General features: G+C 45.0%; 1 protein-coding gene across 1 annotated transcript in view; it reads right to left on the reverse strand.

The window, feature by feature from the left end:
* Positions 1 to 4847: 4847 nt before the first annotated feature.
* EGLN3 (egl-9 family hypoxia inducible factor 3) overlaps positions 4848 to 20743 on the reverse strand; it is a 31534-nt gene continuing 15638 nt past the window's right edge. The window contains exons 2-5 of the mRNA XM_055715488.1: positions 14852 to 14971; positions 10685 to 10821; positions 9912 to 9985; positions 4848 to 8562 (exon numbers count right to left, since the gene is read on the reverse strand). Of these exons, the coding sequence (XP_055571463.1) occupies positions 8525 to 8562; positions 9912 to 9985; positions 10685 to 10821; positions 14852 to 14971 (369 nt within the window). The 3' untranslated portion in view covers positions 4848 to 8524. The remainder of the gene's footprint in view (positions 8563 to 9911; positions 9986 to 10684; positions 10822 to 14851; positions 14972 to 20743) is intronic.

Raw genomic sequence — 20743 nt, forward strand, 5'->3', positions numbered from 1 at the left:
TTTTTTCCTTTTCCCTTTAAGATCAAATATGGAAGTGTTACGCAGTTTTCCTGGATTTCAAAAGTTCTTAAGTTTGTTTTCAGGTTTCCACACTAAAGGTCCTTTCTTATCTCTGCCATTAGGTCTGGCCAACAGCTTGGCCACGGGCTCAGAGGTCCCTTCCAGCTACTGAGGTCCCGGAGCAGCCGGACACACACTTGCAGTGATGCAGGACACTGCCTGAGGCTGCTGAAGCTCATCCTGGGCCATTTGCCCCAACAGGGTGGTGCACAGGGGCTCAGCCCCCACAGCTCAGCAGCCGGCAGTGAGGGGTGGGCAGCAGCAGGGAGGTGGGCAAAGACCTTGAGTCCCAGGTAAGAGCTTTACACCTTTTGGGAATACCCCTCTGGAGACATTCTTCAGAGCTATCAGGTCTGTTGCAGGCAGCACCTGTAAAACAGCCCTCAGCCTTGCCCCATGGAGGCATTTAATGAGAGATGAGGTGCAACCGAGTTAAACAAACCCAGGGCCAGCAACAGTGCGACAGCAGCGTAGCACCTACCTTATTTCCTGCTTTCCATGCTCCTGGCTGACATGCAGCAATGCCATGGTGCAAAACAGCTGGCAGAGGTCGGGCAGGAGAGCTGGGGGCTGCTGTGCTTTACTACAGTGCTGCCGACCAGCCGAAGCCTGCTCCTTCGTGGGACCGCTGCTAGTAAGTGTTAGTTGAGTCATGAACAGGTGTTATATGATGTTTTTATAACTGCCTCTCCTTCAGTTTACTTAAGGGGAAAAAAAAAGAAAAAAAAAAAAAAAGAGATAACTTTCAGGAACACGTTTCAGGAACAGTAAATATTTTAACTATAGATCCCTTCCTATGTCAGTCCTGGCAGAGGGAATGAGTCCCTCCTGTGCACTGGAAACTCAACATATCCTTCCTCCGGTAACAGTAGTTAGTGAAGCAGCCTGGGAGGTTAGCTGAGCCGTAACAAAGGCTTGATGGTAAAAATTACTGCAGTCTAAATTATTCCGCTTTCAAAAGATACGCTTATGTGGTTTCATTTTGCAGTCCTTCTAGGAAAAAGAACTGGTTTATATTACCGACATTAGTTGGTAGCAGAGGAGCAACTTTCATTTTTCTCAAATTAATTTCCCTTGGAAATCAGCTTCCTTCTAGCTGCACAGGGAAAGAAGCACACGCACACACACACTTAGACACGCTCACGCACATTCACGCATGCTCATACATGCACACACACACATACCTGTGCCTACCGAGACCGGCGGACCCTCAGATGCTTTTCTCTTCCCACAGCTGCTGAGTCGCTGCTACAGCACTGCCAAGATGTAGCTGTTTTCTTATACCGGTATCAGAGCAAGCGAGAGGGACCGGTGACAGTAACATGTCATCGCTCATAAATGCTACTGCCTTGATGTCCTTTGCCAGGGAAGGGCTGGGCAGCCGGCCTCTGCACGGGCTCCCGTGGCCACGTGTATGCTCGGCACCGGGCGCTCTCCTCTGGGATAACTGGGGCTTGGTTTCAAAAGCAACTTTTCTTTGCCATGAAAGCAAATTTGTGGCTACGACTGAGGAGCCGTGGTGGTGGAGCTGTGGAGACAGCCTCACTCCGCAGAAAGGGAGAGAAAATAAAAGTGGGACAAAACCAGCTGTTTGCCATAGGAAGGTGGGACAGGAGTTACAGAGAAGGGTGGCCAGAGGAGACTGGGTGGTCACGTGGTTCATCCAGTGAGGGGTGGCAAGTCTGTCTACACCAACGGCTACACCCAGGAGTCTGTCTCACCCAGCCTTCTGTAAAGCTCACCAGCACTGGCGATGCTATCACCACCCCACGTAGCCAGGGCTGGGATGTGCCTGTGCTCCCCACCGAGCGAGGCACTCGGGCACTCTCTTGGGAGGCTGGAGATGTGTGAGTGACTTCCCAGTGCCTAGGGGGAATGAGATCCTTCTCCTCCCAACTCCAGCTGCAAGAGCTGTCATGGAAGGGGAAATGGCCCCTGCCAGTTCCCATATGCGCCACCATCCTAAATCTTTTAATATTTTTGTAAAACTTCTTTTTTTACTGCTTCCATGCACTGGAGGGATTTGACTCTTTAACTGCTTACAAGATGTAGGCATTACTTACAAGATGCAGGGTGCAGTACTGGGTGCTGCAGCCCCCACAGGTTGCATTTACAGTTCCCTCCCTAGCACCGACATCTAAGAGACACGCACTTCTGAACGCTACATCAGCCAGCAGCCCAGGCACACAAACATCTCAGCCAGGCCACCACAAACACTGAAGATGAGGTGAAACGCCCCCTTTTTGCACAGTCCCAGTTCAATCTGCAGTTCCTGGACAAGCGCTGCTCCAAAGCTGAGATTCATTGCTTCCCAGGACAGGGTATTTAACTCGCTGCTGATTGATCCCTCACACAGTTCCCATACCTACCTGTGTAATGCTCTGGTCAGAAAGAAAAGCCTGGATGGAGGATGGCTTTGCTCCCTCCCCCCAGCATCCTGATGGGAGCTGTGAAGTCGGTCCCCTCTGCCAGGAGGGGGCAAAGCCTGTGGAGGGTGGTCACAGTTCCACGTTTTAACCCCCAAATGCATAAATGCTAGGGTTCCCACTCCCAGCTTCCTGCATCAGACTCCCCAGCCGATTCCTGGGCTCTTCCAGGTTGGCAGGATGACATGCCTAGTCCTGAGCACAGCTCAGTGCCAGCGGCTGCTGTTCCCAGGGTGCCGGGCAAATTTGTCCATCCCACTCCGGAGCCCACACCACAACCCTGTGGTCAAGTCTTGTGCTAGCCCAGGTCTGCTCTCACCTGTTGCTGTCATACGTCCTGTTAATGGATAAGTGTAACAAAACCACCTTGACACAGCAGTGCCACCAGCTCCGTAGGGCAAAGGAGACCTCTTCTGAGTCGAGTCGTCCCTTCTGCTGCTTCTTTGCCGAACGGGATGATGATTTCTCAGTTGAGAAATCTGTGCTGCATACAGCATTATGGTGTTTCAAAGATCATGTAGCAGCAATGCTTCATAGCTCATGGGGCATCAGGGACCAGAAAAATGCTCTAAGTCCACAGTTCTGGAAGTTACTAAACAGTAGCAGCTGTATCAGAGAGGCAAGGCTTGTAAGGGGAGATAGTATTTTTTATTAATCAGACTGACAGAGTTGGGAAAAAAGAGACACATTCAGGCAGGGAAACCCTTCTGTTTAAATGTACTGACTCTACTGTTTGGAGATCTCTTTCCCCTTAAGTGCTCTAGTTCAAACCCCCATTCCAATTTTGCTATTCTGAGGTGTTTTAGCACAAGACACTCAGCAGGTATGAGCTGAGAAAAACGTCAAAATTAAAGTAAGAGCAGCCACATGTAACCACAAGTGATCTTCAGACCTCTGTTAGCTTAGACTACAGGGTTTTTCTTCCCACGCTTCTCACCAGCCAGCCATACAGTAGGTTTTTAAAAGCCAGACAGATTAACACTTTCCCAAAACCTTTAGGACCAGGCAGCCACACTCTGACTCCTCTCCTGCTAAATCAGTCTCCAGGGTGCTGGCTAAGATCAGGGACCACAAACCACCTCCTCTCGCACCGCTAGAAGGAAGGTTTACCACTGTGGGTGTCGAGCAAAGGAGCAGACCCGCATGCTGGCAAGGACTGGGTTTGCCACCGCATGAGAATTGCTGTTGGCCTAGTGTAGTTTATTTAGCACCTCCAGCATTGTTTCAAATAAGCACACATGCAGATGAAGTTAGCTCCTTTTTCCACAAGACAGATTAAAAAAGAAACGTCCATCTACCCTTTGTGAAAGAGGATGGGAGTTTTACCCACTCTCTGAAGTGGAAGTACTCCACAGAGATGAAATTATGTGGGAAAAGGAGAATCAATTTTTACTAACCTCTCCCACTGTCACACTACTTCATAATTTTCAGTGCAACCTCTGATATCAGATGCATTCTCAAGAGTCATGGGAATTGTCAGTGCAAGTATATTTAGCCATGCCCCATTGGGTAGGTGGGGGAGGAAAAAGACCCCTAAATAGCTGTAAGATAACAATTACTGCAAGCACATTTGCTTAGAGAAAGTTTAGTCAGAGTTCAGAGAAAAGATAAGTCCTTGGCAGCTGGATGGCCAGCTGCTTCTTCAGCTGTCCCCACAAACCCTTAGTCGGTGAGGAGCATGCGCAGAAGAGAAACCCCTCTGCTTTCCTTAGGTCTTCTCCACGTGCTCTAGGCACTCCTTGGTGTAAAAGAAATGCTTAAAAAAGTGGCAAATTACCTACAATTCTCTCCTCTCTTTAACAACAACAGCAAAATTAAATCCAAGCCTTCCACAACAGAAAGCATCTTTTACATAGAGGGGGAAACTCCCACTATTCACAATATTGCAAAAGAATCAAAAAAGTTCACAGCATTTTAACAGACCAGTAAAAAAAATGTCCTGGCTTTCATTCAACTGCAATGTTAGTGGGAGTAGGGAGAAGCCTGGCCCACGACTGCAGGAGAAAACTGTGGGATTTGGGCTGGAAAAGTAGCAGGAGGAGGATGTGAATGTTGTTAAAAATAAAACTTACCAGACAACAATTAAATCACGATAATGTTATCTGATTCAACAGGAGTGTGAAAACAAATGGGCATTTCAAGAAGAGGGTCACTAGCAAGGTAAATAACTTCAAAATAGCAGGAAGCGACCAAGGAAACATGCCAAGCTGATGGCAACAAACAGAGCTCCCCCTGGCAGCGGAGCACAGCGGTGGCTGGGGACTTTGGTGTCACCTCCGTGCATCACCACCACCCTTCATCCACCTGCTGCAACCCTAGCTATGGTGAGACACAAGACGAAGAGATTTGCACAGGACAACGTTTAACATGACCCAGTGTTTATTGACTCCTGCCACGTTTTGCCTTTTTTTTTTTTTTAATAGTAACACAAAATGTGATGTATGGTAAAATACTACAAGGGGTTTCTATATCAATCTGATGCAAAGTGCCAGCATTGTTGACCAGCATACAACCTGACAAGAGAAGATGTAGTCATAACTCACTCTCAGATATCTGCTGGGAGTACATCACAGTCAAAGTAGAACTAGTTATTTGCCTGCAAATAGATACATTTTCTTCTAGATGCAAGTGGTGTTAGAGCCAGCTATTTTGCAACAACAACAACAAAATACATATAATATATTCCAACATTTTTAAAAATACAATAGGAAAGGACTAAAACCGTTTAAAGAGAGAAGGAAAAAAGAACAGATCTTTTTAGACACTACTTTGCCGAGGCCATTCCTCATAGAATCAGAAGTAATCTAGAGAAAATAAGATTTATTAGAGGCTACTTTGCTCAAAAGGCCAGTGGCTACAGGTTTAAGAATAAAAATAGTCTCTTGATTTTCAGTACTGTCTCCTGGCCTTTTTCCTCCCTGCACAACAAAAACCACCTGCTGGAAGTTGTGGCTTAGTGGCTCTGCATATTTTGCCAATGCAATTGCATTTGGAAAGGCAACCATATTTCTTAAAGAGCCATGAAAAACTTGCATCACATGCACATGTGGCATGTAACATCTTCACAGATATGAACGGTGAAGGCACATTACCTAAAGGTTAAAAAAACAAAAACCAAAAAATAGCAAAGCTTTTGGAGGACTAAAAATTAAAAGTGTCTTAGAGATAACAACACTCTTTTTCACAACCGGGTGACAAGCACTGTTGAGCCATAGATGTTTCCAAGTGTTTGCCATGAAGACAAAACAAGGAAAGGGAAAAGTCTCCTTGAAATGCCCTCCCCCCTAATTAAACCACAGCATCTTCCAGGAGATCACCTCACCGATTTGGAAACAAGCTAAAGGCCTGGAACTGGTTTCAAAATCCTGTGCCCTCAACCTCTTTTGTACTTAATTATATGTGTTAATAAAGAAAAAGACAATGCGTTCTGCCACAGAATAATTGCTCTATCTCGATCAGGAAGATATTGGCTAAAAATGAAAATATGTACTTTATTTACAATAAATGCATCTATACTGCTCCATCCATCACACACATATTGCTGACCTCTGCTGAAGCCAGGTGGTAGCAATAGCGGTAACCAAAGTACCTTTCTTTTCCAACCTTTATACAAAGCCTTTCTCCTCCGACCCTATAGTTTTTCTACTGTTCTGGCCTCCAATGAGATGTATGCTAACATCTCTTTCTAGTGCATTTGTTTTAAGATTACAGTTTCTAAAGGCAAAACTTGTTCTGCTCTGTTTTAGCTGTTTTACCCCCTTTTAAAATCATGTTAGAATTTCAAATTAACATGCCGTTATCAATTTTGCATAGTAGTACAACAGGTTGGGTTCCCCCCTTCCTTTTTAAATAATCATAATGTGGGCCCCCTTCTTCTACACCTCCCATTTTTCAGAGGGTTACCTCTCACTCTCTGGGAAGAGCCCTAACTCATTTTCCTCCCATAGGAACGCTACAGAATGAGAATTTCAAGTTACCCTGAAGTTTTCTTCAAGTCTATGTTGTGCTGCTCAGAAGCAACCGTAGTGGAATAATGTTTTTTTTCTAATATTAAAGGACATTTATCAGATTATTTGGGGGTCTTTTAGTCTTGAGTTGTAAGAATAGTTCTCACACGTGGTCCCTCATAATCCTCTCTTAAGGTGCATGGTGGTCAGGCTAAACAAAGTCTAGCCCATAAGACCATAGCTGGATCTCCGGGAGAAGCCAGAGAGAATGAGGGATTTGTTAGCACTATTGTATTTACATTCAGAACTCAAGGGCAGGCTGAAGGATGCCCAGCTTTCTCTTTTCTTTTCTTTTTTTTTTTTTTTTTTTAAATAAAGAGACAGAACTGCTTAAAAATACTCCATTTCTATTACCATTTTTATGTCATGAAAGTTGGTTCTTTTCTGTCCTATACAGTTGTTGCCCTTCTTTCACTGACATTTAGTAGTTACCATTGCACACTACCTTTTCGTTCCCTAGCTCAAGTGGGACAGAGCTGGCCCGCGGACCCGTCACTAGCATGACAGCCCAGCACAGCACGGTGAGCTGGTGCAGGGGCCGGTGGTTCAGATCACCTTCACTGCTGCAGGCAAGTGGCACCAGACAACATGGGACACTGAAGAGGGCACCTATTTGGAACATTTAGTAGGGTCTGACACACACTGACAAAGCCAGAAAAAAAAAAATGAATGCAAGTGAGAATATTAGGTTGAGAACAATTAGCGTGAGTAATAAATACACCCACTGCCAGCTCCCAGCTTCATTAAGAGCTATTCTGAACTGCATAGTTAAGTGCTGGTTGTAGAAGATTAGGCAGATTGGAGATAGCTTACCAGTTACTCATTGAGTCTAATAAGTTTTTAAAAAAATGGAGAGGGGGAAAAAAAAAAAAAAAGGTGCTTTGCCATTTGAATAACTCTGATCTTGTGGCTTGGGCACAGCAGAAATAGTTACCTGGCGTAACAGATCAATTGAAACTGAATTGCTGGTTCATTCAAATTACATATGTGTGCAAAGTTAAATGAGTGTGTTAACTAAGGATAACCAGCATAGAAATCAAGTCAGAGTTACCCATTATTTATCATACATTTGTCAGACTGCCAGACGTATCTTTTCCTTTCAGATTCATATCTGTGTCATACAAAACAGATGGACAAGTCACAAAAGGAACACTTAACCTTACCGTTGTGTTGGCCTTTAGTGCCAAGACATTGTGTGCCACCAGCCTTCCAAGTTTACCAAACTTTTGGGAGAAAACAGCTGCTTTACAAAACCATGAAAATAGAAAAAGTACAGCCCATCCTGCTCAGAACAGAAAGGAAATGGTTTAACAAAGCTGTGGACAAATACACAACTACTTCTCCCTCGGTCCTGGGACAGAAAGGGCAGTGCAACTGCACAGCTAGGACTTGACTCTTGAAAAGCAGACAGTCTCCAGGAAATGCAATGACTGTGTAGACAAAAATCTGTTTGGAAAGTCGTGGTATTGAAGAGCTGAGCCAATGTTCTGTGCAGCAGAGTGATGAACAGTACATTGACAGGCCCATGTGGGACAGACCATAAGAAAACACTCTACAACAATCCAGTTTAATTTCACATTGCCAATACCTCTCCTTGCCCATTAGCAGTCTGCCACAAATTCTAAACTTGTAAAACTCCCTCCCATTGAGCTAGATTATTTTTCCCCCATAAAGTGCAAATAAGACTCAGGTTTTTACCACTAGTTCCAATGATCGTTATCTTGGTTACGAGAGAGATCAAAAGCCAGTTGGCTGAGCCACTACCACTAGGCTTAATGATACCCCCCCCCCCTTTTTTTTTTTTTTTTAAACCCTGGTAACTTTTTCCAGCAAAAGGCAAATCAAAACCAAGTTTTTCTTCTGCCAGATGCACGCATGACAGGAGGCTGCCTTAAGTACCATCAATATAAAATGCACATGCTAGACACAACCAGCACATTCTTGTGTATAACAAGAATTTGCCCATGTTTGCTGGAAACGGAAGTCATCTTTGGGATCTTAATTCCTCACGAAGAGCTCAGGAACTGTTGATTAGTCTTCATTAAGAGGCGCTTCTTTCTTCCTTGCATCTACATCAAAAAGATGAAAGAAGGAGAGGCAGTTAGCCAGAGGGTTCTGACAACATTCATTGGAAAATTCAGAAACAGAATAAAGTTGGTTTGTTTTCAGTGGTCAGCACTTTCTATTTCAGACTTGTGATACGAATTCACTACATGGACTGAGATGCTGTATGAATCCATGTATGATGCGTGTATGAATTAAGATATTCGTGCCAAAGTTTTGTGGGTTTGCCTTGTTGAAACTGAAGGTAACTCATGAAGTATTTAAGTAGCCCAATGAACTTTCAGACTCTAGATCTGTGATGCTTTCCCCCTCCACTCTTGGCCCCTTGCTCCTGATCCCCTTTAAGGCTGAAGCTCTGCATACCAGCTAGAGAGATAACAACCTTCTGCTCTGAAAAGCATTTGACTAATTATGACTTTGCTGCTCCCCAGCTGCCTAGCACACATTTTAAGAGACAAGTGCCTTCCACATTGTATTTTGAGGAACTGCCTGAGGCAGTCCCTGAAGACCAGATCTCAAACACCTCCAAACAGCAAACCTTGGAGCATAGCCCCAGGCAGGGTGTTGAAGCACATGTGGACAACTCAGTCCATTACTCATGCCATTACTATGGCAGCGTGGCTGCTATTAGGAAAGCTGAGGTCACCTCTTCCCAGGCTTCTGCAGAAATGCCTCTGGGCTGACTTTAAGCTTTCTGTGAGACCCAGTTGAATGTAGGCAGCTGTTGAAGTCCACCATGATCACTCTAGCAACTACTCGCCAAGAGACGAACTTACATATTCTAAACTTAGTTCCCTTCCAACTCATAATCTCTACGTTCCAAGGTCATCATGAATATGCTCCCTCAGAAATTACTTTTATATTAAAGACAAATCCCTTTTGCACTACTGCAGGCCCCAGCTGCCTTTCACTAATACAGAAGACAGGACCTATTCGGCCAGGACATGATTATGAAATGGTGTAAGTCTCATGACTTTCTGTAAACAAAGTTTGGAGGAGACAAAATATATTTCCCAAATAACAAGAGCTTAGAGATTCCCAGTGACTGGAGCAGCCACCTGGGGTGGGACAAAATCTCGGTCTCAGCAGCCCATTTGGGAGAGAAATCAGAAATCACCTCTCCCGTGTTCCCCATCACACTCATCATGGATACTAGGGACAGGCCTGAATCTTCTGCTGTCATTATTTCTCTACTTCACATAAAATAACTGACTAGTGATTAGAGATGAAAGAGCTTTCTGAAAATGAATGTCCCACCCATCTAGCTACAGAGCTATTCCCAGTCTGTCTCTGACTTCGAAAGTATCAAAATGCACTACATTCTTTCTGGTGAACACATATAAAAGAAACATACCAGTTAAGTTCCTGAACTTTTTTTTGGCTTCTGCTCTTTCTTCAGCATCAAAATACCACACAGTCATGGCATATCTATAAAAGAAAGAAATCTTGTATTTGTTTCAACTTTCACTATTAAAGTAAGAGTCCTGGAGCTCTACGCTCATGGAGAAAGCAAAAAACCAAAACTCAATTAGAAGATAAAAAAACAAGATGCAAACGGCACGTCTTTATAGACACATACAGACAGCATTTGAAATGTGTTTTCTTAAGTAAGATTGAAATATAGGTGAGAATTTCTGCTTGGAGGCATAAAAGATGCACAGCCCCTGGTTACAGAGGGCAAAAGCAGCTTACTGACCTTTGCCTGGTTTTTCTGTTCTGGGACGCCTGCAGGCAACTTAGGGGTTGCCCTGCGTCACATCAGCTTTTCATAGCCTGTTGACAGATGGTAGCCCCAAGAATCCCTATAGTGTTATGAGGGCAAAAGTATAACCCAGAATCTCCCAGCTAAATAGCTGTGCCTGGCTTGGAAGATATCTCCTGTCAATGGTAAAACAGCTTTTTTTCCATCACACAAGGAATCTTATCATTCAAGCTTGTTCTTCCTCATTTGAAGAGAGAATCCCCAGTAACTCAAAAACAGAAAATACTCCAAATCCAACTATCTATTTTTAATGCACATGTGTACTTAAACAAACAAATGATGGCCATAATTTTAGGTACAAATATTGGTAAAATGGATGGTTTGTTTTCTCCCGGCCAAATATCAATACCAAATATGCTACTTACCTGGTTGCATAAGAAGGCTGGACTTCATGTGGGTTCCTTCGATCTGACCAAAAAAAAAGTAATCGGTCAAAAATTGGCTCAACATCTGCTACATAGGACTTTCCTTCTGGGAATATTCGAAGTATTCCACCATGCAGCTGAAAGAAAATGAAAGGTTGCATTTTACACCTACGAACACCCACACACCAATGTGAACAATTACTTATTTCTCCCTCCTCAGCACCCGACAAACGGGGAATAAACATCTAATGATAACAGAGATAGCTATATGACAACACCAGAAAAATGACACACTAAATCTCTTGGCCACCTTGTTTTTCCCAAAGAGTTTATAATGTTTTAGCATTGGCTGACAGAGTTCCCTGGGATATAGTTCTGAAGGGCCAAGGGGCCCAGGCTGGATGTTCCTCAAGGAGGAAGCATTAAAGGTGTGGAAGCAAGCTGTCCCCACGTGCCAAAAGGCGAGCTGGCAGGGAAGACAACCGGCCTAGCTGAACAGAGAGCTTTGGCTGCAATTCAGGGGAAAAAAAAAAAGGAAGAGTTTACTGCCTTTGGAAGAAGGGGAAGGCAACTCTGGAGGACTATAAGGACATCATGAGGTTACGCAGGGTGAAGATTAGAGAGGCAAAAGCCCAGCTAGAACTCAGGCTGGCCACTGCCATAAAAGATTAAAAAAAAAAAAGTTTTTACAAGTACATTAGACACGAGACGGCCAAGGATAACCTGCATCCTTTAGTATGTATGTGTTGGGGGGGGAACTTTGCCACAAAGGATGAGGAAGAGGCTGGGGTACTTAATGCTTTCTTTGCATCAATCTTTAATAGCAAGACCAGTTACCCTCTGGGTGCTCAGCCCCCTGAGCTGGAAGGTGGGGATGAGGAGGAGCAGAATGAGTCCCCACAGTCTGGGAGGAAACAATTAGTGACCTGCTGCTCCACTTGGACATGCACAAGTCTATAGGGCCAGATGGGATCCACCTGAGGGTACTGAGAGAGCTGGAAGAGGAATTTGTCAAGGCGCTCTCCATCATTTATCAACAGACCTGGCAAACTGGGAGGTCCCAGCAGACTGGAGGTTAGCCAGTGCAACACCCACATACAAGAAGGGATGCAAGGAGGATCTGGAGAACTACAGGCCTGATCAGCCTGATCTCAGTCCCAGGGAAGGTTACAGAGCAGATCATCCTGAGTGCATGTGCGGGACAACTGAAGGTTCAGGCCCAGCCAGCTCAGGTTTTATAACAGGCAGGTCCTGCTTGACAAACCTGATCTTCTAAGACAAGGTGACCTGCCGAGTGGGTGAGGAAAAGGCTGTGGATGTTGTCTACCTGCAACTTAGTAAAGCCTTCGACACCATCTCCCACAGCATCCTCCTGGAGAAACTGGCTGCTTGCGGCTTGGACAGGTGTGCTCTACACTGGGTAAAAAGCTGGCTGCACGGCTGAGCCCAAGGAGTGGTAGAGAATGGAGTTACACCCAGCTGGTGGCTGGTCACAGATGGTGTTCCCCAGGGCTCAGTATTGGCACCAGATCTGCTTAGTATCTTTATCGACAATCTGGACTAAGGGGTCGAGTGCACCCTCAGCAAGTTTGCAGATGACACCAAGCTGGGCAGGAGTGCTGATCCTGAGGGCAGGCAGGCTCTGCAGAGGGATCTGGACAGGCTGGATGAGCCAAGGCCAGTTGTATGAGGTTCAACAAGGCTCAGTGCCGGGTCCTGCACATGGGTCACACCAGCCCCACACAGCGCTACAGGCTGGGGGCAGAGCAGCTGGGAAGCTGCCTGGAGGAACAGGACCTGGGGTGTTTGTTAACAGCTGGCTGAATGAGCCAGCAGTGTGCCCAAGTGGCCAAAAGGGCCAACAGCAACTTGGCTGCTACGTGAAACAGTGTGGCCAGCAGGACAAGAGCAGTGATTGTCCCCCCGTACTCAGCACTGGTGAGGCTGCGTTCAGTTTTGGGGTCCTCACTTCAAGAAGGACATAGAGGTGCTGGAACATGTCCAGAGAAGTGCTTCAGACCCTTCACCAGCTTTGTTGCCCAAGTCTTACAAGGAACAGCTGAGGGAACTGGGGTTGTTTAGCCTGGAGAGAAGGTGGCTCAGGGGGGACCTTATCGCTCTCTACAGCTGCCTGACAGGAGGCTGTGGGCAGGTGGGGGTCGGACTCTTCCTCTTCTCCCAGACAAAGGACAGTACAAGAGGAAATAGCCTCAAGCGGCAGCAGGGGAGGTTCAGATTGGATATTAGGAAAAATTTCTTCACTGAAAGAGTGGTGAAGCACTGGAACAGGCTGCCCAGGGAAGTGGGGGAATCACATCCCTGGAGGGGTTTAAAAAACACAGATGCGGTGTTTAGGGATGTGGTTTAGCGGTGGACTTAGCAGCCCTGGATTAATGGTTGGACTTTATCTCAAAGGTCTTTCTCAACCTTAATGATTCTATGAGGATAAACATCTGGCTAAAGTAAATGAACCAAGATAAAGACAACACTGGACCTGTAACAAACACTGGGGAACTCCTGAGCTCCCAGTGACATCTCTAGAACCAGGGAATACCAGAAGGCAGGTAAGGCTGCTCCACCTGCCCAGCCTCCTCCCAGCTGCTCCACCTCATCCCAGCAATTGCTAGATCCTCCTTATGGTATCTCAGAGCCTGCATCTGATCACATAAGATTTAATTTTTATGCCCTGGGAAGACTGAAGTCTGTTCTATTGTTGGATTTATAATGCATTTCTGAGATGTTTGTTACATCTCCCAGCCAGTCTTTTCCCTAGTTACAGCATAGCCTGGTTTCTCTACCACATCATTTCTCTCTTTCTACATGCCACGAGTGTGCCAGGGAAAATGTCTGGCGATCTGAACGCACAGTAGAACTTCAAAAGATGCAGGTGAACTCTGCCTCCTCCCTGCTGCTGTTAGAGAGCTCTTTAGAGGCTTTTATGCTGCACCACAGAGCGCAGGGAAGATGCTGTCAGCCCAGCACTGACCCGACTTCACACCTCCACATGGCATGCAAACCTCAGTAAGAAACTGTCAGGCCAGGTTTAAAGCAACATGGTTGCTTTCAAAGACCGGTATGGTTATATTGCATCTCCTCCAGCATTTGCATAAGATTACCATCACACACATATAATACTCTCCACCAGCATCCTGGATTTCAGTTAGCTTTCTTCATCCACTTGGGTGCTTCCTCACTATTAGAGTAAGAGTGCAATGCACAAAATTAGGTATTCACATATTCTCCCACATATCCTCCATTTTATTACACTGAGGTATTTCACTGTCGTACTCTCGATAAATGAATGTGTTTTTCACAAACAGCGTGTTTTTCATTGACATTGCCTCTAAATCTGAACTCACTTTTGGGGGTTCATAGTATTTACATGTGCTTAATGAGCACCGAACTAGAGTGGCCACGACAGGTTAGAGACAAAACAAACATTTGGCAACTTTTAATAGATAATCCCCATGAATGGTTTGTGTTGCATTATGACAATAAAAGTGTAAAGAGTCATCCTGTAATTTCACAAACCCTTATTCAGTTTCTAACGTAAAGGTATGGTAAATTCAAGGCTGACTTTATTGCCTTATAGTTTCTTTCTCCCTGTATTACAAGCACACCGTTCTGTCAGGAGACCCACTGGTGGAGTCAAAGATGCAGAGGACCAACCAAGCCATGTGCTCGATGCTCTTACTAAGTCCCATCACTTCAGAAATAAGAAAGCCACAACGGTAACTATTTGAAGATCTTCTTCATGTTAGCCTGAAGGAACAGTATCAAGAACACTAGAGCCCCAAGTCTGGGCTGTCATTTTATTCTGCTTCCAGAATCCACTTATTCTTTAGTGGATTATGTTTTCTTTTCTAGTGGTTCATTGTTCTTTCCTCTAAACAAAGTGTAAAAGCCAGCAGGCCAGTGCTTAGAAGCTTCATTCTATAGCAACAAAACAGTATGTGTGTGGGATGGGAGAGAGAATTATAAGGGAACAGTTCAGATTCTTACTTCCAAAGGGTTGCCATAAACACCAAGAAAATAAATGTAGAAATGAAGAATGGACCAGCTGTTTGAAAGTTCAACAGAGGTCACAGAAGCAACTGACAGCTCCAGAGCTCTGTTTCTGAAGTAGTTTTTCCTTCATGTTCTGCCTCAAACCTGTGGCTTACTCACCTTGGAGTCCCAGTTCTTATTCAGGTAATAAATACAGGTGATGCAACGCCCATCGCCATTTGGATTGTCCACATGACGAACATACCCAGTTCCATTTCCGGGATAGCAAGCAACCATAGCCTGAAAGATAAAAAGATCGTTAATTTAAAAAAAAAAATAATAAAAATCAATCCTACAGGTTGCCCATCTGCAGTTTTTCTTTGCTAAGCATTCTCCCACCACCAGTTTGGCTCAGTATTTTTTGAGATGATCAATGCAAAACCTGCAGCAGACACCAACAAAAGGTATCTTTGCACAAGCTTCTTTCACTGGATGAGTCAGCCAGTGTGAAATTCCAAACTGGAAATAAATATCTTTTATATTTCACAATATATACAATAAAGTAGGAGACAAAAATACTGAATTAAACTAAAACACTAGTATACATGATACAAGCTTATTTCTCTCTACAAGCTATGCGACTTCAAAGGCAGTTTCACCTAAATTTTGCTTGGGTTTCTAAAGATGAGCAGTCATTGCTAAACCAATTTGCCAGTCATAATGAAAGTAGCAGGCATGACATCCTGGGATTGCTTTACCACCACCATTCTCCTCTATTCATATCTTTCAGTCCCTGTCATATACAACCCTATGGTCCAACACAAAATGAGGGTCCCCAGGAGATGTGGGTAGAAGTCCACAGAGCAAAGTCTGCAAAAGTCTGCAGCTTTGTGCTGTGTTTGCACAGGGCAGCGCATGTTTGCTTTCATGGACTGAACCACAGAACTAACCAAACAGCTTTCAGAAGCATACTTCTCTCTTTGATCATCTCCAGACTTGCTGATACAATCACATAATTCATAATTTGTTTAGTTTTCACCTTGAATGATGAGACGAGCCTCACATGAATTACTCCAAACCACACAACAGTCACAAGGTCTTAAAAGGGTTTTTAGAGCAAAAACTTATTAAACTTGAGTTCACACAATTTGCAGCCTAAGCAGGATGCAAGGAAGAGAAAGTGAGACTGCTTGGTGCAGGATACCTGATATTTGTCTCAGTCACGTCTTTAATATTGGGACTACTTGGAAGTGATATCAGTCACCTTCCATGGAGTTTACTCCAACAGAGCTGTGGCAATAGAAGTCTTGTTCCCACTCCTCTGACACATACTTTCATTGCTTGACAGTATTAGCAACAACTGTGATGGGAGATGAAGGGCTAAGTTCGGCTGGAAAACTGGACACAGTATCCAGATACAGTTTCTTCCCCAGGACTGAGGAGAGGGCAGTAATCACTCCCCTCAACCTATGTGCTGTGCTCCTGTAAACAGTGCCCTGGATGCTGTTGTGCAGGGTTACGCTGCAGGCATGTTCAGCTCACTGCCCACCAAGACCACCAGGGTCCCCAGGGAACAGAGCTGCTCCCCAGCCTGTACTGCTGCAGGGGGCTCTTTCTTCCCAGGGGCAGGACTCTGCATTGTCCATGTTTAATCTGATAAGGTTCCTGTTGGTCCGTTCCTCCAGCCCTTTCAGTGGCAGCCCTGCCCTTGAGTGCATCAACTGGTCCCCCTCAGTTTGGTGCCATCTCCACACTTGACGAGAGTGCACTCTGCCATTTGCTTTGTGTTGCTGATAAAGGTGGTTAACAGGCCAGGTTCCATGAGAGATCCCTGTGGTGCTCCATTTGTTACCAGCCTCTAGGTATAATATGACTGATTAACCACCACCCTCCAAGCACAACCATCCAACCAGTTTTTTACCCATCTAGTTTTCCATCCACCCAGCCAGCCCATAACATCCTAACTTCAGATACAAGAGTCTTGCACACACCTGTCCCACAGAACGAGGATGAGATTGTGCACCACTTGCATGATCCACCCACAATAACCTGCCAAGCACAGCTGACAGCACACGAGATTAGTAAAGCCTCTACTGTCAAAGGCAACAGATTTTTCTCTAGGAACCTCCGCGGGCTGCGGGGGGGTGTCTGCTCCCCCGGGGGCTCCGTGGGCTGGGGGCACAGCCTGCCGCACCGGGGGCTGCACCTCGGGCTGCCGGGGGGTCTCTGCTCTGGCGCCTGGAGCCCCCTGGCCTCCTCCTGCCCTGGGTGCCGGCAGGGCTGCTGCTCTCACACAGTCTCACCCCTCTCTCCAGCTGCGATTTATTGTGCAGGTTTTTCCCCCCTTCTGAAATACGTTACCCCCAGGCGCTGCCACCGTCGCTAACGGGCTCGGCCTTGGCCAGCGGCGGGTCCGTCTTGGAGCCGGCTGGCATCGGCTCCATCGCCATGGGGGAAGCTGCCAGCAGCTCCTCACACAAGCCACCACATAGCCCCCCACTACCAAAACATGGGGGTGCCATGCAACCCCAACACACCCTGGGAGCCAAGAGCGCAGAGGAGAGGGCGCAGTGACTCCAGCAGACAGACGGGCAGGGAGAGCTGTGCCGGCGTGGCTGCTGCCGAGGGGACGCACGCCTTACCCAGCCAGCGTGAGGCTCACCTCAGCACAACTCTGCTAATCATACCAGAGGGATGATGCATGGCAGGAATAAAACTTTGTTGACTGATAATACCTCATTTTTAAGTTGATGTACAAGACAAAATTATGGAGGCTCAAAGGAGGTCTCTTTGGAGAGCAGACATTACTCCAAGATTACTGAACTGCCTAAAAATCAATCCAATATTACTACAATTTTTTTAATGCCACAACCAAAAAGCTGCTGAAAGAAGAACAGACTGCAGGCCAGATCCTTAAAGGGACTTTGGTGTTTTACTTACTACCAAAATCTGGGCAGAGGGCCAGAGTTTTCCCCAGCCTCCCCCACATAATATGTTCTCTTAGCAGAATATGTGCTTTGACTCAGATATTTATGCATTATTTATTTACAGCGTGCACCTTTTGCAACTGCGACATAGAGTCCCAGGGGATGAAGCAGTAGAACAATTCCCCATAGAATCCAACAGCACTGGCCACACTCTAGCTTAACTTTAAAAAAAGAGAAAAAAAGTTTTCTAGTAGCAGCAGTGAAGGGAGAAAAGCAGAAGTGAAATATCCTTTTTCCTGGCATGACAAATATTTGAATGAAACCTTAAACAATGAAGGGAAATCATTCTGGTCCTCCTAGAGCCTGTTGAAATGATATCAAGCTTTATCAGAGCACTGGCTGGAGCAGCTCCAGAGCAGATCAAGCGGGCCTCAGCAGGGATTCCAGCTGTTAGCACTACTTTTGGATTCATTCAAAGCAAACAAGAAACAGGAGATGAGATGCGTGACCCAGACTTAATTTAGGTAATTGGTATTTGCCAGTTCAGCACATGGGCTAGCTACAAAAACCAGAGGGTAGATCATAATAATCAAGTCATTTACCAGGTGAGCAAGTTGAGTGTCAGAACAAAAAAAAAAATTCCTATACTTTCAACTATTGTTCCCAAAAGAGCACACTCTGGTTTTGGAAGCACCTCCCTTCATTAACCAGCTCCAAACTTAAACTAGCTATAGCAGGCAGTAGGAAGCAGGAATGTACATAACTTTTCTCTTCCTCACAATACAACCCATTACAATGGCTGTTAGTTGGCTTAATTTCCTAGTGTAAGCACTCAAGAGCAAGCTCAGCAACACCACCACCCCCATTATAAGTTAAAAAAAAAAAAGTAGTCTTAAACAGCTGAACAGTCAAAAATTCTGATACACAGATGCATGCCTTTGCAGTCGCACATACCCCCATAGTTTGAAGACCAATGCTCTGGTGGTCTAGTCAACAGTCATAAATTAAACCCTACAAAACTTGGAAAATGTAAAGCAAATCAAGACTGCAGTTTCTGCACTGTCATTTTCAGAGACGTGAGGTTTCCCAAGAGGGTGCAAATCAACTACCAGTTAAACAAGCAGTAATTACCAGCTTTAGTAAGGAACCAAGAATCATCAGTAAATTCAGCGCTGCACGGAAGCTTGCAAAAATAAGTTATTCATCATTCAGTTTTTAAGTATTACACTCAAGTCAGCCAGAGAAATCTGCAAGTCAAACTGCAAGACACCAGCAAAGTTTGGAGGTGGATAAAAAACAACAGTTCCTTAGAGAGGAATTTTCCTTGCCTCCTAGTGCCTCTAGCAAGGGGAAAAACAAATCCTTTTAGCTGATAGCCAGGACCATGCTGTGCGGCATCATTCTGCTGTATTTCATAAAATAAGCAGTGCTGGAGTAGACTGATACTTGGAACAAAACGCTTCAGAGAATACCTCAGCTAGCAGATGCTCCTAAGTGGAAATGAACAGTGCTTAACAGGAAGCAGTGATGGCAGCAGGTCAGGAGATGCTCTCCGTGCCTACTAGCAGTAAGCCAGGGCCCCAGTGTACTCCTAGTGCAGACCGTATAGGTGGTATTGAAACCCTATACTGATCCTGTATTTTCCTCTCAGAACTAGTATGACCTTAGCAACCAGCAGAGGAAACTTTGACCTCTGTAACTCTACCCTGCCAACACCAACTGCCCTTCCAGATTAAGCTAAAGACTCCACAATATGCTTTTCCACCTTCTGTACCTGATTTGTCCTATATATTATTGCACAGCTCCTACTTTTGAACCCTGGTGTAGATCATCTCTGCGTACAGCTTGTACATCAAGCAGTTAAATTCAGAAATTTGTAAAGTCTGTTAGATGAAAGGCAGGTACTACACAGACACAAGGCAACACTGATCTATAATATCACTGTCATGGTTGTCTAGAAAACAATGGTATTAAGAATTAATGGTGGTCTAACCACTGCAGCTTTCAAATACATTTATTTTGCTGCACACTCCCAAGTTTCCCAAATCTCAGTCCAAGACGTGGTTCTCAGTCCTGAACTTGAGCTCAAACAAACAAAACAAACAAAAAACCACACTTGACCAGACTTTAGGAAATGAGGACTACAAGGATTCACCTGATTGACGTAGGTCTGAGCATATATCATGCTCAACCTGATTTTAGTTTGTAGACACGCACAGTCTGTACAGCCAGAAAGGGAAAGGCACACAGCATGCTCTACAATAAAAGAACATGAGCAGTCTGACATTTCACGATCAAAGACAAGAGATTCTCAGTTGAGGCTTGTCTGACACACAGGCACAACGGGGTGTTTAAGTACTTTCTTGTTGCACCCAATTGTGCCCAAGTGTTTTCTACTATGTAGCTTATAATGGTTAAGTATAAAATATTCATGAACATTATTAAATATTAGTTTGTTTGAATTAATGAAAAAGTTAAAACGCTCAACTGCTACACTGAAGCATGACCTAGGAAGGTTGGTCTAATTTAATACTCTGTGGAGATGGGAGGGAACAGAGAGAAGAAAATTATGTTAAAACAGCAAAAAAAAAAAAAATCAGAGACATCAGCACACACAAACACGCCTGTTGGAAAGGGAGCCACCAATTCCAAGCAGGGGTAAAACCCTGCTTATTCCAGTCACACAAAACATGAAGTGGGCTACTATAGCAGTGAGAATGCATGAGAAACCAGTACTTCATTTTCTTCCTCTATAACCTGGTTATCAGTCTTCAATCAAGCAGCTGTTACAGAGCTAAACCTAGCCACCTCCACCCTCTTTGATCAGCTTCTTGCTCAGAGGTGGAGGCAAGAGAGGGGAAGAGTTACATAAGGAAGGAGTTTGTACCTAGACATTAAGAAACACTGGGGAAAGTGCTAGAATTTGGCAGGGCAAGACACCTGCACCTTTCCACTTCAACTTTCATCTTCATACAGAGGTCTAAACTGAAGCCATATGGAAGGCATCTAAAAAGCAAAAAAGCCAACAGAAGTAACAATAGAAACCCTGGGGCAGTTACTGTCTTTCATGAAATACAAAGCAGATCAAACTCCGCAAACTCAGCCACAAGCAGAGTTTGCTGAACACTTCCTTCATTAGCTTGCA

Source organism: Falco cherrug, chromosome 7 (genome assembly GCF_023634085.1).
Source record: "Falco cherrug isolate bFalChe1 chromosome 7, bFalChe1.pri, whole genome shotgun sequence".
NCBI lineage: Eukaryota > Metazoa > Chordata > Aves > Falconiformes > Falconidae > Falco > Falco cherrug.